The sequence below is a fragment of the Protopterus annectens genome, chromosome 16.part0 (genome assembly GCF_019279795.1).
Source record: "Protopterus annectens isolate FY-2018-M chromosome 16.part0, PAN1.0, whole genome shotgun sequence".
Lineage (NCBI taxonomy): Eukaryota > Metazoa > Chordata > Ceratodontiformes > Protopteridae > Protopterus > Protopterus annectens.
Window position 1 is genome coordinate 161,229,094 of NC_056750.1, and position 18,953 is coordinate 161,248,046.

At 38.0% G+C, this 18,953-nt stretch overlaps 1 protein-coding gene across 3 annotated transcripts in view; it reads left to right on the forward strand.

Moving 5' to 3' along the window:
- Positions 1-260: 260 nt before the first annotated feature.
- The window catches only part of LOC122791087 (apolipoprotein L1-like), a 97,392-nt gene continuing 78,699 nt past the window's right edge, over positions 261-18,953 (forward strand). For 2 of the 3 annotated variants that reach the window (XM_044058881.1, XM_044058882.1), the window contains exon 1: positions 261-385. In XM_044058881.1, the coding sequence (XP_043914816.1) occupies positions 361-385 (25 nt within the window). In that variant the 5' untranslated portion in view covers positions 261-360. The remainder of the gene's footprint in view (positions 386-18,953) is intronic. The other variant, XM_044058883.1, reaches the window with a different exon arrangement.

An 18,953-nucleotide genomic window follows, 5' to 3' on the forward strand; every position in this document is an offset into this window, starting at 1 on the left:
ACACACACACACACACACACATGCCCATGTAGTGTGTGTGTGTGTGTGTGTGTGTGTGTGTGTATCTATGCATGCATACTCAGCAGTTAACAAAATCTTCAGTAAAAAGAAGAAGAAAACAATAAATAATAATGCATAACAAGGAAATAAGTAAACAAAGAAAATATTGATTTGGCAGCTCTTTGGGAGTTTCCAGCCTCTCCTTTGTATTGCTTCATCACTAGAAAGATTGATCTTGTTTATTCATGGTGCTTCTATCATATGACACGGACACTCTTACTCTGTGACTGATATATAAACTGAATAAAGTTGATTTATCTGCAGTAAGTTTTATGCCTCTGACCAGAGCACATAATACATATGATTTCTTCTTTGGAAATGTCAGGTAAGACACCTTCATGTCTAATCATTTAATACGTTGTTCTTTGTGTTTTAGCATGTTTTATTTGTTTTTAGTTTATTTACTTAAGAACAGTAGCTCTCTTTAGTAACCTTTGGAAATATATTTTCAGCTGTATTTTTCTGTGGTCAGCCCCTATAAACCCACAGAAATTAGTATCATAGTATAAGATGTTTATATATTTGCAATAATAAAAAAAGCTTGCTGTTGAATTTAATTTTAAAAATGCAGTGATCCAGGTGTGTCTCAGCATTCTATTTACAACTACAGCATAATTTAAATACTTGTAACTAGTAGAACAACCACAGACAGTAAATTAGCTGGAATGAGTTACACTTCAAATTTCTTTGGCAGTCATGGCTGCATTCAGGTATGTGGCAAATGATTCTAGCTGGTCAGATTTAGTCTATTGTTGTATTATTATGATATAAATAGGACCTGCTGGAGAGACAGGTATGTATCCTGGACACTACCTCGTCTCTGGAACAGGTTTCCATGTCGAGTAGAATTCCTCCATAAACCAATTCAAATGTAACTTGCATAATTGGATGAGGAACAGAAAATTCATCCCTCGTTTGGCACCTGTGTCTCTAATGGCAGCCTGTAAATGGTTTACCTCCTAGGCCCCTGCTTAGAAATGTTTCATCTCCCAAACCCCTGCTTACATGTATCAAGGGTACCAGAACTTGTTAGAGATTTGGGATGCATGGCTAGGCTTAAAAAGACCCTTGTGGTTGTTAGCCTAATAAACACCTATGAACCTATTAATACAAGGAAACACGCAGTCAGTGAAGCTCACCTGACTAACTACAAATTATGCAACAAGTGCATAATACAAAACAAATCTAAAGTGCACATGAATACAAAATATCAGAAACAGATTCAGCATGTATGTTAAGTGAGTTTACAAAATATTTTTATTATGTGTAGATACATGACATATAATGGGAAGCTATGTTTGGTAACTGTGTTAATGGCACTTATGTAGGACATGTAAATAACAGATACTTCAGTATGATACACTAGAATAAAAGAAAGGGAAGCCCTGGCCCCTAAGCTTCCATGTAAATGGCTTCACACCCCCCCCCCCGCCATGTATATATTTTAAATTGCCATGATCACAAACACTAAGGTGGGTGGATGCATATAACTGTACCAGGGTTACTGATACTATCTTCTCAAATTTCATGTGCAACAGTAGAGTTGTGATAATTATTTAAAAGGGTTGTAGTGGGTGTAGCCCACCATATGATGGTTAACAGTCTTGCTCTCTCCAAAATCATGTCATAATTTGCTCAAATGGTGTTTCAATTATGTTTTGCTTAGAATGTGTGTCTGTGTAAATGTAATTGCTTGTAGCACAATTCTTTTATTTTTACAAAAAGTATTTTCAGTAAATTGCATGGAGTTAAAATGTACAAGTAGTATAATACTTATTAGGGTGAAGTAAAGCCTATCTTTATTTAATTTCCAGAGTTTTCAGTCCTTCTCACTTTTTCCATAAAAAAATGTCTCATTTCCATACTGAAATCACCTCTTTCAATTACTTTTCCGGAAACACAGAAATGAAATGTAGCTATGAAAGCTAATGCCATTGCTTATAATTCTTGAAAAGCACATATCCAAAGTTGTCTTTTAAAAGTAATAATGTTTGCTGTTTTCCTTATATATGCATGAAGAAAAATCAGTTGAAGCATAGAACTAGATAGGATATAATGAATGCCTGGACCACCTAAATTTGCCTACTTCCCTAAATAGTACAGAAGATGCAAATCTTTTTTAGTAATATTTTACTTCATTTTCTTTTTTCCCTCACTCATAACAATTGCTTTACATCTGGTTTATGCCATCTTGAATTTTTTTTCCAATTTCTGACATCATTTTTACCCCTGTTCCAATCATCTTCCACCCCTGTGAAATAATAATTCATTGTGCACCCATGATCCATCCTCCTCTTCACTTCAAATTTTATTCTTTAACTGTCACATTATTCTGAAGCAAGATGCCCTCTTAGTCTGTCTGGATTCCCCTAAGATGTTTAAAATGCATGCAATGACCTTGGCATTTTCTTTTAAGATTGTATATTCTGAGATCATTTAGTCTATTTTAATGTCTCTTTTGCTTCAAACCATTTTAATTTCCTGCCTTTGTCCAGTCATTGCCTTCACAATTACCTTAGCCCATCAGTACAAACCGATAATATTTTTTTCTTGTTTTCTGATGGAGAAGTTTCTGCATCTAATTCTTCCATCTGCTTCCTGTCTTTGCTTGAAATAAAGCCATCTGCAATTACTGCATCAGTTCTTTTTTATGTTTCTTGCTGATTTCTGTACTTTCTTGTTTCCTAGATGCATTATTTGAAACTAAATTTAGATGGCTATATTTCTCATACTGGGCCATCTTTTCTCCCTTAATACACCTTGTCATATTTGCTCCATTACATAAATGTATATTATTCATAAATTTACAAAGCTTGTTCCTAGAGCTTCATTAATGGGATTTATAAGAATATCTCGGCTTGGGTTGGGAATGCCTTCTGTGTGGAGTTTGCATGTCCTCCTCGTGGTCGAGTGAGCATAAGAAAGACATGCATTGAATGGGCGTGCCTTTGTTGAAGTTTGGGCATCAGGTTGGCAATTCAACACCATAAAAAACAACTGCCAATCATTAGCGGACCGGAGTTCCACTGTGGCGACCCCTAACCGGGAAAAGACGAAAGACAAACAACAACAACATAAGAATATCGAATAAGACTGACCCCAGTAATGTCATGCCGGATGCCATACATTTTATTGCATTTCCATCTAAATACAGTACATATTTTTTTTTTCTTGTGTGATGTATTGCGCATCCAGTGTTTTGCATATGTTGCAACTTTGAGTCTCACTCCCAAGTCTGTCATTATTTATTGACCGTAATTTGAAATAAAAAAAATCTCAGTTATGAAACATATACAAAATAAATATTATTTATGAAAGGTATACAAAAATACTGTGTTTAAACATTTTGAAATAAAAAAAAAAATAGTATTTATGAAAGGTTGAAAACCATTGGGATGAAATGAAGGAAGTGCATGAAAGTCAGGGTAATGCAGATTTATACATACATACATGCATACATACATACATAAAAAATGTTTGAAGCACGGGCATTAAAAAGCCCTTCTGGCTTGCCAATATGCCAAAACACTTGTTCCCATAATAAATGTCCAGGCTGTTGTTAATATATCTAAACTAGTACTTGCTTTAATGTAATTTGGTAGTCTGTTCCCAGCATCAGCTACTCTGTCAGAGAACCAATTAGTACACTTCTCATTCCTATAGAATCTTCTACATAGGTTATCTGACGATTCTCTAGTACTTTTTGAAAACCCCAAACATTCCCAGAGGTAGTTGTCACTAAACGCCCTATATACCCGAATAAGATCTCCTCTCAAATATCTGTAAGAAATATTGTACAAGTTCAAATATTTTAGTCTTTCATAATAACTTAGATTTTCACATCCATGGATGCCCTTAGTATATTTCCACTGTACTCTTTCCAGTTTATTCATGCTTGTTTTCCTGTAGGGTTCCCATATTGTTATTCCATACTCAAGTTTGGGTCTAATGTAACTAACAGACAATGACTTCATTATGTTTGATTTCCTAGACTTTATAAATCTTTTTATACAACCTATAGTTCTATAACTATCATTAGCCAACTGGTTGTTATGATTAGGAAAACTCATAGCTGAATCTACCCATATACCCAGGTCCTTAAATGAGTCTACAGTTTTAATCACTGTGTACTGTATTAAATATTTGCCTGTCAGTCTATGTCTCCCAAATCTCATATGCTTAATTTTTGATGTATTTATCAACATATTATTCTCCTGTGCCCAAATGGTCAATTTAGACAAATTATTTTGCAGACATGCCTTATCTGTAACACTTGTAATCTTTTTACCCAATTTCAGGTCGTCAGCATATAAACTGTAGAACACCTCAGATGAAAAAGTACGGTCTGAAAAATGCAATCTAAACAAGTAAGGGCCTAGTACAGAGCCCTGTGGGACACCTTGACTGTAACCAAGGATTTCACCTGTCCAGTTGGTGTGCAATACTTGCCATGTCCTATTTGTAAGCCATGCAGCTATCCATCTTATCAACAGTACATCAATACATAGTTGTACTAATTTATTGATCAGTGTTTTGTGCATGACCCTGTCAAATGATGTAGTTAAAGCTATATAAATCACATCACAGCACAATTTTTCATTCATAGCTGTTATTATATTGTTATAGAACATCATGTTACAGGTGGTAATAGATCTATTTTCAACATATGCATGCTGATATATGGTTTCAAGTCTCAACCTATCTAGTTCTGACAATAACTTATCCAGTATTACCTTCTCCATTATTTTCCCACAACATGAAAGTAGACTTAAGGTTCTATATGATTCTGGGTTTGTCCTACTCCCCTTTCCCTTAAAGACGGGTTTAATAAGTGCATGTCTCCAATCTTGAGGAATCTCCCCATATTTATATGACCTAGTGAATAATAGATGTAATGACAGTGTAAGTTCTTGCTTAAGTGTTCTCAGGTCATTGTTACTTATTCCAACTCCTCCCTGCACTTTGTTTGGATCCAGTTTGCACAGTTCTTTTTCAATATAATCTAATTTGATTCCAGCATTCGGGGTTACCTGGATGTCACTAGGACAACTTACCACCCCTTTTGTGGAGCCAAACTGTTTTACATAAGATTTTATAAATACATCTATAATCTGTTGTATCTGAGAATAAATTTTAGAATCTGCACACAGTTTATCAATTTGTGTATCTGTACTCCTTCCACATCTTATATATCTATAAAAGGTTTCCTATTATGCTCAATATCTTTATATAAATTTTCTTCAAATTTTTCTTGATCTTATCTAACACTATGCTTAATATGTTTGTCCAACTCATTTATTTCAGTTTTCAAAGTTGTAGTTCGACCTCGCTTCCATTTCTTATATTTTTTGTCTCTCACTTTAATCAGGTATCTTATGGAAATATACCCCCCGATATTGCGTGCCTAGATCCTGATGTTAAACATTTTTTTGACTTTTTCCACTCAGACAATTTCTATTTCAAAACTTTCCACCTTCCATCTGCAGTTTTTCCACTGAACACCTCACTCCAGTTAGTTTTATATAGTAACTGTTTTTCTTCCCTATAATCTGTAATTAACCTTCTGTGCATTGGCTATAGATTTCAGTTTGGCAGAATTATCTAGCAACGAATTAACCTTTATGACCCCATGATCACTGCACATCAATGGTGGTAAAACTTGACTTGAAGTTACAGTAATTTATTTGGGAACACAAGCAATATCTAGTATATTCCGTCACCTGGTAGGTTTTTTTACAATCTGAAGCATTTTTTGTTCCTGAATATACTCTGTGAATAATTTATTTACTAATGTTGTTGAATCAATATTATTCCAGTCTGTTTCTGGTAAATTTAAGTCCCCAGCTAATATTATTCTTCCCTCCTATATTTCATGCAAGAAATGTATGAATTTCTCTAGGTCATCTGCACTTGACTTTGGTGGTCTGTACACTCCAACAATTGTTATATGTTACAGGGTTGTCGTTATTGTCACAGTTACACAGTCTATAGTATTGGTGTTATCAGTGAACGTGTAATAATCACAGGTCTCATAGCTATATTTAATCCCTATCATAACACCACCACCTGATGTTTTGTTAGAATGTCTGTTACAATAAAAACATTTATACCCTGACAGAACTGGTTTCCAGTCATTGTTCTTTAACCATGTTTCACAAACTATAACAACATCAATCTTGTGGGAACGTAGCAAATTTTCTAATAAAAAAATGTTATTATTAATGCTCCTAGCAGTAACAACCATCAGAGATGCATCAAATGTTGCTTTCTGTGAACTGTTACATTTTTGACCTGGCAGTCAAATATTGCAAAATATCTGCTGCAAAAATTCTCTTCCTTGATCTAGACAAATGCACACCATCCTGTCTGAACACATGTGCTCAAAAGAAAGCTTGGATGCTCTACACATTTCCATTTTTTTAAAACGGGACATTTTTTCCATGTAGGTGTTTATCCAAAAAATCTTTTCATTCACAGTGACCTGACTATCCTTTCTGTAGGTGATTTGTGAAAAATACGTCCTAACACCAGTGCAAGCTATACTATCTAGGAGGGATGTCAGTTCCTGACTAACAGTAAGACAATCCTTGTGGGTGACATCATTTGTACCAACATGAATAAAAACAAATCCATACTTCCTTACATTAAGGCATTCCAAGGCTTGTTTCACATCTTCTATTTTTGCTTCTGCCAAGCATAACACTATTCGATGTTCATTATCATCTCTGCAAATATAAGTATCAGTTCCTCTAATAACTGAATCTCCAATTACAAGAATATCTTTGCTGGCCAGCTCTGAAGAATCTTCAGCTTCTAATACAGTCATTTCGGCTCTGTCAATTGTTACGAAGGATAGATCTTCATCACTATTAGCCTTATTAATTCCACTGTTTTCATTGCGTATTAAATTCTTATCCAGCTGGCATTGTAAATCCACAGCTTGAACCATGTAGTCAGCATCTGCCTTTCTCTTATTTTTTCTTACAGTAATGTTTTTCAATCCTTCCACATTCCGTTTTGATTTCTTTCTTTTCATCTGCCCCTTGCCTTTTTTTTCTACCTTTTCCATTGGAAAGGTGATGCCTTTTTCTGTAGACTGAGGGTTTTCTGATAGACAGATATCTTCATTCCCTGTCACCAGTGTGTTACATAACAAAGCAGTGTCCTTTTTACTACGTATTCTCTTTCATTTATAGTCATTAGTCAGTTTCTTTTTCTTCCTTGTTACTTGTTGAGAACCTCTTCCTTTCTCTTCCTTTCTTTCTTTTTTTTTGTTTCCTTCTAAACAAACTGGATTCTCAGATTGCTGAGTGTTTTAATCCACAATTCCATAGTTCTCAGGGGCCTCATCATGTTTCATAGGAGTTGAATGTTCTTTGCAGAAAATAGATGCATCATTTCCTAAATCTGTTCTATTTGGTTCACAATAGTTGGTGGTCCCAGCCTTGGTGATAAGGATCAGTGAGATATTCAGACAGATATTCTGTGGTGTCATCCTTCTCAGCCCTACTTAACTTGTCATCAATGTTTCCTTTAATTAAATGTGAATTAATTAAAGAATTATGCATTATAAAACAGCTACCTCCCCTCCCACGTTAGATTTCAGACTAGGTCTTTATCATTTTTTTTTTACGCTACCAACACTTGTGTGACAAAGGATGTACTACCAGCACAGCTTGCTGGAATTCTGTAAATAATTATATGTAATTTGTGAATATCAACATGATTCATATAAGATACTTGTGTTACAAATGTATTAGAGCTGTATGTCATATAAGATGGTGTGTACAGACATGTACTGAAGAGGTATTTTACAAAGTGGTTTGAAATTAATCCACAGTGTATCCTACTGGAATAGAACAAAAATGTACATACACTATTGTAGCTGTTTAAATGTATATATTTTAACAGGGGAAATTGGAATGCAGAAGGTTACCTTGCCAAACTTCAGAAAAATAGCTGAAATTAAATTATTTTATGGCTGGGCCATAAAAAAGATGTTCACTTTCAGTGCAGCAACAGACCCAATGTCTGTGTTGAAAAGTTTTCTGTATTGTCTTGGAAGCATTTTATTGTTTTATGACTTCTAGCAAGTAACAATATCTGAGGAAAACTCTTTCCTGGGATTCAGCAAGGCGTATTTTCCATGCAGGAACAGTGTAAGAGCTGCTGCACAGAAAATGGTAACTGAGCGATTCAGGATAGTGCCGTTTTCACGTGCATGAGTAGTCCTACATTGTTCTAGCATGGAAAACTGGCAAATATGCAGATCACCTCATTTGTTGGTGAAACATGCACATAAGGTGATTTAGTGATTCATCAAGCTGCCAGGTCTCAGTGCTAGAACAGTGTCCATGCAGAAATGTACTCAGAAAATAACTGAGTACATTTCAGCAACTGACAAAACGGAGGCATGACAGCTCATGAAAAAGCATGTATTATGTACATTAGACATGCCAATGGCCAAATATAAGGCCATTGGCATTAAAAAGTGATTGATAAGCTGTGGTGCAGCGGTTAGCATTGTTGCCTCACAGCAAGAGGTTCTCCCGTTCGATTCTCGGCTGGAGCGCCTTCTGTGTGGAGTCTGCATATCCTCCCCATGGTCGAGTAATGTTAAAGACATGCAGGTAGGTGCGAGCAGGAATGGGCGTGCCTTCATTGAAGGTTGGGCATCGGGCTGGCAACTCGGCACCATAAAAATCTACTGCCAATCATGAGCGGACCGGAGTTCCGCTGTGGCGACCCCTAACCAGGAAAAGCCGAAAGTCTTTTTTGATAATTATGAAAATTAAGCTTTTTTTTTTGGCTGATCTCAGTTGTTTAAGCATAGGGCAGTGGTACGCAAACAGGATCATACCGAAAATAAAAAAAAAAATGTGAAAACTCAAATTTAAGTTAATTCTGCATTTTCCATTATAGTCAATGGCATGTAGAATGTAAGCAATACCAGGAAGCACTGGTTGTCATGAGGAAAGAGTCCATTTTAGTGCAGTAGCTAATGACCTACACACTGTGGTATGCAAATGAGGGGAGTTATACTGAATCACAGATTTCTTCAAAGTGTCAGCTTGTACCTAACCATGTAGGTGCAGAAATACAACAGTGCAAGTGTAAGAGCTGAATGACTTCATAAGGGGGTGTATCATGCTTGCTGTGTACATAGCCTAAATAGGTTTGCATGTAACACACTGGGTTTTAAACGAAAAAAAGAAAAACAGAGGAAATGGCAGCAGTGTTTACATTTGAACACTGGGTATGCGCAGCATGTGTCGGGGCTTAAATAGGGAGGAACTGGGAAAGGGAAACAGCAGTAGGAAGGCAATCAAGGAGAAGTAGCATAGCTGGTAGGTGGAATTTATCAGAATCAGCCAATTACACATGCAGCAGCCCAGCCCAGCACAGTACTATAAACTATGCAAACACCTTTCAGACTGTTTTTTTCCCACAAACTCTACACCACCGGTGTACACAGGCGGGGGATTTTTAACTGGCAAAACTAACTAGAAATGTTAGAGGCTGCTGCTGCTTTAATCCATCAATATGTGCTACAGACTGAGGGTGGTGAGAAGGAAAATTCTGACAACTGACCCACAGTGAGGAGGAGGAAAAGAGTGTGCAGACCCAGGGTATTCTACCAGGGCCTACATGAGCTGGAGATAGTGGAGCGCTATAGGGTGGAAAGGGACATTCTACAGCAAATCATCAAGCTGTGCTGGCCATGCCTCACACACAGAACTAACAGAGAGGAACCTATCCCAGTGAATACCAAGGTATGTGTAGGCTTAAGAATACTAGTCACTGGTACCTTCCAAAGACCAACTGGGGATATCATGGGGGCTTGTGTATGTATTTTCATTTACATGCTAAATACTGCCAGCTTTCAGCAGTAGGGATTTTACCTTGCTATGAGTAAGCAAGTCTAGGGAATAGTGTAATTCTCTTAGATATAGTTAGGAATATATCAAAGCTTATTTTAGATATTTTATCTTTATTTATTTGAGACTGTCCTGCAATGGTGTTTTAAATATTTCCTGTGATTTTGAACTCTGATATCACTGTAAATATATACTATTTTCTTGCTCTTTTATTAATTATTACTAAATATATTTAAACCTTTCATTGTGGCTGATCTGCCTAGAGATATTTAAGTTCTGGGAGTACTTGTATATTTATTTGGTGACAATGTGTAGGCAACTCCTAATAGCTTTGCTCTTGGTCAAACTACCATTTTTATTGATAGTAACATTACACAGTAAAACTGGACACTCTTTGTTATGGACCTTAAAGTATCTGATAAAGAGTTGACTGGTGGCAGTAATAACTACCTTACAGTCTGGGCAGAAGGGGGCATAGCTAGTAAACCTGTGCCAGCCTTTCCCAGGTGTGTGCGTGGTGTGTGTGTGTGTGTGTGTGTGTGTGTGTGTGTGTGTGTGTGTGTGTGTGTGTGTGTGTGTGTGTGTGTAAAACAAATCTCCAAAAGTGTGTGTGCCAGCTACTTGGGTAGGAACATAAAGCACTGGTTGGACAGAGAGGGTGCTGATGGTCCTGGCTTGGCGTCTCAGCTGAGATCTCAATTCTATAGCTGTGCCAGTGGGGAGTCTTACTGGGGATCTGAAGAAAGAGGGAGAAATCATCCCCATACTAACTGTGGTCTCTGTGTGCTCTTCAAGAAAATTGCACTTGATGCAGAGAGCTGCATTTGGAAATACTGTGTGTATACTTGTCATCCTCTAAATGTACGTACCCCACTGGTCTCAGTGGTCAGGACTGAGGCTCCTTGATTACTGGTCCAGTAGTGGGGCATCACGTTTATTGGTTGGCAGTGGAGGGATCACCACATCACATATTCGGATTTAGTGGTGTGGATATTGAATTCCAGTAGGCTGTAAACAGTGGTCACTAAAAAAGCTGTTTGTAGTCTCAATCAGCCACACAGTGAACATTCAGAGTTTCTCATCACAATAGTTTTATTTATTTTTTTGTTAGCTTAGTTAGTCAGGGAGAGTAGGCCAGGATATCAGCAGGGGAGTGTGACAAGCTAACAAGTAGCCAGTTTGCTGAGATGTGTCAAGCCAAAGGACTGGTGCATGCCAATCTGACTAAAGCAGAAATGATTGCAGCCTTGGTCACAGCTGCATCATAGACCAGCAAGCAGAAGGACAACGTGACTGGCCTTGGAGATGTACAACTCTCATATAATGCACAGTTCAACCTTTACACAGAGGACTTAAAAATCTATCTGGAGTTAAAGAAACTTGAACTGGAGATCAAATGTTTGGAGGCTGAGGAAAAGGAGAGGCAGAGACAACATGAAAAGGAGATGCTGACTCTTCACCAGGGTCATGGAGGTAATTTGGAAGGGAGTAACTGAACCCCAGAAGCAACAAAGGTCAGTAAATGTCTTCCACAATTTACAGAGGGTGATCATTTTGATAGTTTTATTCATATGTTTGAAAGGGGATGTAAACATTATAATGCTGACCAAGGGCTCTGGGTACGGTTCCTGACCCCCTTGCTCCATGGTAAAGCTAAAGCTATAATTGCTGTTTTTAAATTGTCTGATACTTACTTCTTAAATTATAATACTGTTAAAAATTTCTTTATTAGAGTGTTTTAAGTTAACACATGAAGATTATAGAAAAAAGTTTATGTGAACATAGACACAAGGCAGATGAAAGTGTGTGTGAATATATTGCTGAGTTAAGCACTTATTTTCATAGATGGGTGAGTGTGTGTGTGTGTCAGGTCACAACTTTTGAATGGCTGGTAGACCTTTTGGTGAGGGAACAAGCCCTTAGCACTTTGCCTGAGGACATGAGAATCTGGTTAGAAGATAGGGAATGTAATACCACAGATGAGTTGGGGGAAAAAGGGAGGCATATACCTAGCAAGCAGGGCATCACTGCACAGGAAAAGGATAACCAATGCTGCTCATGTGTCTAAGGGAACCCATGGTGGGCAGCCTAAACTGCCCCAACACAGTCCACCAGTAAAAGTGGAAGCCATTAGTTCAGGTACACTGTCAGGATCCAGGGTTAAATGTTTTAAATGTAACCAGTGGGGCATGTAGCATGTAGATGTCCATGGAGGCAAGGTGGGGAACAAAAGGTGGGAGAGCCAGTAAGTGGAAATGACAGAGTGCCAGAAGTAAGTTGTCTGGAGACAGGAATGGTAAAAAACTACCATGAGAGGTTATATCCTGTCTTAGTAGATGGGAAACAGGCCACTGCTAAGAGATACACAGCCTATGACCTAACCATTGTGAAGTCTGCAATGATTAAAGAGGAGCACTACTTGTTTGGGCAGTCTACTCCAGTCAGAGTTTTAGGAGGAACCCCATTCCAAATACTTTTGACTAAGGTTCACCATGACTGGGAGGGTGGAAAAGGAAGCAATCAAGTAGGTATGTTTGAGGATATCCCTGCAGATGTCCTGATGGGGAATGATTTTGATAATACAACACCTTGTGTGCATGCAGTTACATGCAGTTAGGCTTGGAGACAAACATGTGGGTCTGGTAGCCTTTGGGAGACCCAGGCAGACTGCACACTTGATGCCAGGACTGGTGAGGTGGTTAGTTCAGAGAGGGAGCTACTCTGTAGCAGTGAGACTGAAGGTGAGTGACAGTTGCTTGTGGGTACTGATGTTCCCTTGGACAGAGTGACTGTAAGAGCAGAGGTGAGTAGTAGTAGTACCCAGGCTCATAGTGAGGCAGAGAATACCAGACTTCCTGTGGAAGGGGAGCTGGGAAGGGTTACAAAGAGACAGTTGATAGAGGCTCAGCTCTCAGACACTACATTACAGGGCTTGGGGGAGGTAGCCAGAGAGGCACCTGATTCCCAAGGAAAGGGAGAATCTGTATACTGGGACAAATGGTTATTGTATAGAGAATGGACCCTGAGGGAGGGCTAGAGGGTGAAGTAATACAGCAGTTGTTAGTGCACAGAGCCTACTGTCTGACATGTCTACCCATAGCTTATGACATTCCCTTTGCAGGTCATTTGGGCATAAAGCTTACCAAGAGATATATTATGCAGAACTTTTATTGGCTAAGAATGTAAAAGGGTACTATAGGACCTGTGAGCAATGCCAGTAGGCAAGGCAGGAGACAAGGCGAAAGCTTCTTTAATGCCTTTGCCTGTGATTGAAGAGCCATTTTAGAGGGTAGCTATGGATATTGTGGGGCCACTGATTACTCCAAGTAACACCGGGAAGAAGTATATCCTAATGGTAGTAGAATATGCTACCAGATACCTGATGTGGTGGCTGTGTCCTCCTTTGAGGCAGAAAAGGCAGCAAATGCTTTGTTACAGATTTTCAGCAGGATAGGTTTCCCAAAAGAAATATTGACTGACAGAGGTGCCAATTTCATGTCATACCTGCTGGCTTTCTGTGGAAGCACTGTGGGGTGAAGCACCTAAAGACTACCCCTACCATCCCCAGACTAATAGTCTAGTGGAGAGGTTAAACTCTACACTAAAGACCATGCTACAGGCTTTGCAGACCAGTTTAACAGGGAGTGGGGCAAATATCTGCCCCATCTGTTGTTTGCTTACAGAGAGGTACCCCAGGAATCAACAGGGTTTTCACCCTTTGAGTTGCTGTATGGGCATAGATGAGCAGACATCTAGATTTGATTTACAATAAATGGGAAAGTGAGTGTAAATCCTACAAGGAGTCTGTTGTGGCATATGTCCTAAACCTCAAGACAAGGCTCAGGGAACTCATGGGCTTGGCCCAGGAGAACCTGTCAGAAGTCCAACAGCAGAAAAAGGTATGGTTTGACAGGAATGCTGTCTGCATGCTGTGGGGCAACAGGTTATGGTTCTCATTCCTGTCAGACACAATGAGCTGCAGGCAGTTTGGGAGGGACCCTTCAAAGTTGTAAGGAAGGTCAGTGATGTTAACTACATGGTAAAACTGCTAGGCAGGAGGCAGGGGCACAAGCTGTACCATGTTAACATGAAGCAACCTTACCATGACAGGGAGTCCCTTGTGCTAAGTATTTGCAGTAGGAGGCAGGAGGAGTCTGAGGGGGATCTATGGCTATAGGGAGCCAGCTAGCACAATCACAAATTACTATGGTGGAGCCTAGGGTTGCAGGCACATGATACAACAGTGCAATACCAAAGTGGGATTAGCAGTGTCAATGAAGATAGGCTCTCAAGACAGGGAATGGGGTAATGTTTTCCCAGATAGGCTCATCCCTCTCAAGCAATGTTTCTCAAGGGTCACTTGAAAAACTAGATTGAGCCTTTGGGGGGGGGGGTAATGAAAGGTGATACTGCCAGCCCAGCTAACTGGTATTTTGTAAATAATGATATGTCATTGGTGAATATCAAAATGATTCACACAAGATGCTTGTGTTACAAATGTATTAGAACTGTATGTCATGTGTATATCAAACTGTTTGTACAGATGTGTTTTGAAAAGGGTGTTTGCAGAGCGATGTTTGAAATATAGCCACAGTGTACTCTACTGGAAGAGAACAGAAATGTACATGCATTATTGTAACTGTTTAAATGTATATATTTTAACAGTGGAAACTGGAATACAGGAGGTTAATTTCAGAAAAGTAACTAAAATTAAATTACTTTATGACTAGGCCATAAAGGATGGTATCTTTCAGTTTTCAATACAGCAAGAGACACACTAGGAAACTTTCTGTATTGTCTTTATGGTTAAATAATTGCTAGTCTTAAAAGCATGAAGGAATGCAATTGTTTTATGACTTCCATTATCTGCCAAAGATCTGAGGAGAAGCCCTTGTCTGTATATTTTTACAGGTAGATGCTAAATACTGCCAGTTTCATCAATGGTTGTGTGGCCTGGGAACTAGGAGTCAGATGACAAAAAATGATGTTATTCTGCAAGCTATCCCAGCAGTAATATTTTAGATATTAATTTGGGAAGCCTATTAGTGAGACAGAGCATTCTACATTCTGTCTTGGATCTGACAACAACTAGAAGATCCATTCACCGCATCTGCCTTGCTCTGTTAGTAAGTTCTTAGATTATAGTAATCCTCTTAGATTCCGTCAGGAACATAGTAAAGCTTAGTTGAGATTTTTTCTTTATTTATTTGAGACTGTCCTGCAATGTTGTTTTAAGTATTTTTTTGTGGTTATCAACTCCGATGTCACTGTAAATACATATTTAGTATTGCCTTGATCTTCTATTATTTAATATTAAATATATTTAAACCTTTCATTGTGGCTGATCTGTGTAGAGATATTTAAGTTTTGAGGGTACTTACATATTTATTTTTTTGACACTGTGTGGACCTCTCCTAACAGCCTTGCTCTTGGTCAAACTGCTATTTGCGTTAATATTAATATTGCATACTGTGTGTGTACTTGCTATTCTCCTAGTGAACATCCCCCACTGTTGTTAGTGGTGAGGATTGAGGCTCCTTGATTACTGGTCCAGTGGTGGAGCATCACAGTAGTCAAGAAGATGAAGCTTGAAAGACAGTAATGTCAAATGAGACCCTTGTTTAAAACTAAGATCTAAGGTTTAAGTAACCTGTCAAGGCTGCTTCCTTTTGGGGCCTGCCGCACATTACTCTCTGTAGCATCAATGTTTCTTCCTTTTTGAGCCCTGCCTAACACTACTCTCAGTAGCATCACTGCTGCTTCCTTTTTGAGCCCTGCCTAACATTACTCTCAGTAGGTTAGTTACTACACTAAAATCTGTTCCCGAAAGTTTATTTTCTGACAGTTCAAAGAAATTAAGGGACAATTCTGAAGTTGAGAGAATGAGAATTATTACTTCTAGAAACAGTTTATCATTGATGTTATGAAACCCAATTGTCACACATGTGGCACAGTGGTTCACCGATTAGCATGTCACCTCACAACGGGATCAGCTGTTAGCTGAGTTGTCTTCTGTGCAGAGTTTGCACATTTTAACTTATTCACATAGACTATCTGAAGGTACTGTGCTTTCTTCTCACCTCTCAAAGACATGCTTTAAGAAGATTTCTGACTCCAAGTTGTTCACAGCTTTATGTGCAGTGTGTGTGTGTGTGTGTGTGTGTGTGTGTGTGTGTGTGTGTGTGTGTGTGTGTGTGTGTGTGTGTGTGTGTGTGTGTGTGTGTGTGTGTGTGTGTGTGTGCGTGTGTGAGACACTGAAGAAAGTCCTAGCAATCTACTTCTGTTCCTTACTCACCTAGGAAATTCTGTAGATGGCAATGGCTGTTTTTAGAGTTGCAATATGACTCAGATGCTTCTTGATTGTATTGGATGGACAATGTCCTTCTAATTTCATGAGACTTCTAGCATTTCATAGTGTCCTTAATTTCTGTGGCTATGTGGATAACACTGACATTTCACTGGCTAAAAATGAGAACATTTAACATATTTATAAATACAAGCAACTCTGGTATTCCATACTGTCTTAATTCCTACAATTATATGGATAGAGCAACATTTTACATTCCAAAAATAGTCACATGACTGTGCTATACTCATTAACATAATTAGTAGGCTTGAAAACTGCTGCATTTAGCTGTCTATGAATTTTCCCTGCTACATAGTTTATTATTTTTTTTTACCCATTCATAGCTTGACTCTGTAGGGCAGAAGAGTGGAGTTCTGGCTGTGACCTAGGTAACTAGGGTTGCCCTAGAACTGGCAGAGACATGCAGGGGAGAGAGACAGTGAAATGAGTACAGGAAAATGGTCCAATCACCTCTCCTAGTGGGAGTACATAGAGTGGTCTGATTTCTACAGAAGACACTGGGGAAACCACCACCCAAGCTTGCTACCAGGAGGACAGGAGGAGAGGGATGGTCATTGTAGACAGACTATTGATGTAAAAGTTAGGTGTGTACACAGAAGTGGAGCTTAAGGTAAAATCATGATCAACCCAATGGCTGCTTCTGTGATGAAATGATGACCCCTTCCCAATTGATCCTCATCCTGCTGATTGGGACTGAATAGGCTGATTCACCAAGGTGGGCTGATAATCAGCAGAAAACAGGGGCAAAAACCTCATAAAAATCATAAGAAAAATGTGTTGCATTCTATATGTATATTTTATTGAAATTTTGAAATGTTTATTTTGACAGTATTTTTACTTTATTAATATATTAATGCGTGTTTATACATATACATATGTACATATATATATATATATATATATATATATATATATATATATATATATATATATATATACACAGTGGAGAAAGGGTCCATTTCCCGATCCCCATTATAGTGCAATCCGCACCCAAAATGCCAAATCTGCAATGAGTGAATGTCACTGTGCATTCACTCATTGCAAATTTGAATCATTTTCCGTTCGATGTTTGGGAACTTAGCAAACGTCCTTCCGTGCTTTTGTCGTTCGCCCGTGTGCAGAACATACATATGAAGGTAAACTATATATAGATATATATATATATATATATATATATATATATATATATATATATATATATATATATATATTAAACAAAAGCAAAAAAAATGTAATATTGTCAGCAAGGATTTGAGCCTAATGATGCACTAATGCCATAAAAAGACATAAAATTATGATATCAATACAAATCAAGTAACTTTTCTAATTATAAGAATAGTGAACATGTTTTAGATTTTCCCAGATCTTGCTTTCTGATATGTATTATAGATCACATGCTGAATTTGATAGTTGTTAGATGAAGCTAAGTTACTCACAGTAATGGCTACATACAAACAGTTCTTGGGTACTGTTTACAGGATGCTACGTATATCATGAAAACCATGAAAATAATGGATTCAATGAAGAACACATTCAGTACATTAAATAAGACCATAAGAAAGTTGAATACAGTAGAAAGTTGATTATCCGAATGTTGGTTATACAAAATGTCAGTTATCAGAACCAGCATTCCAAAATTTATGGGAAGGAAAAATCATAAAGTCTGAATATGTAAACATTTAGCGGATGGGAGTTCCGCTGTGGTGACCCCTAACCGGAAAAAGCCCAAATGCTTTTTATATGTGTTTGCTTGAGCATATTTTTGAGCTTGTAGCCAACTCATGTGTGAAAAATATTCTTTATTATCCACTTTAATCACTGAATGGTTGAAAAGTGGATTCCTGCATGCCGAAAAAACAAGATTTTAAGAAGTTTTTATCCAGTTCAATTATATGCTTGATTATCTGAACAGTTTGTTTATCTCTACCCTAGGTCCCAATTAGTTCAGATAATTGAATCTTTACTGTATAGGAAGGGAAAATGTGCGGATGTAATACATTTGTGTTTTCAGAGTTGCTCAGATACTGTTTACTCTGGGAGCAAGTTCAGGTATAAGGAATATATATTTGGAAGCTGTTTCTTATTCATAATGTTAGATTTCATTACATTCCTGAGACGTGAATCACAATATAGGTAAATGATGTTTTTATGTTAACCTTTCATTGGAAAGTCTAGGCTCCCTCCATTTTTTTTGGCCCATACAGTATTCTCAGTTTCTACGTGAACCCACTTCTCACTGGGATTTAACATTCAGTCTTCTCAAAGTCAGGAGGCACATGTTTAGCAATGTTATGCTAAACTGTAATGTTCTACTTACATAAAAAGGTAAATGTATACAGTAATGTTGCATTTATCCACAGACTGATGAACCAGACAATTTTCTATGCATCAAATCTTTCAGGTCCAGGCACTCTAAGGTGAAACCCGTGTACTCCACCTTGTGTTTCATTTAGAAAATAACTGACTGATGTGGCCTGCAAGTGAAATAATTATCTTTATAAGTATCACCTCTTTTTTTTTCTTTTCTTATTTGTTTTAAATGTCACAAAATCCTCCTGCGGTTGACATACTGCTTGTTCTATTTGGCTGTTCAACCAATAGTCAAGGTAAATCCCAGTAGTGTTTCAACCTGGAGATCATAACTGGGT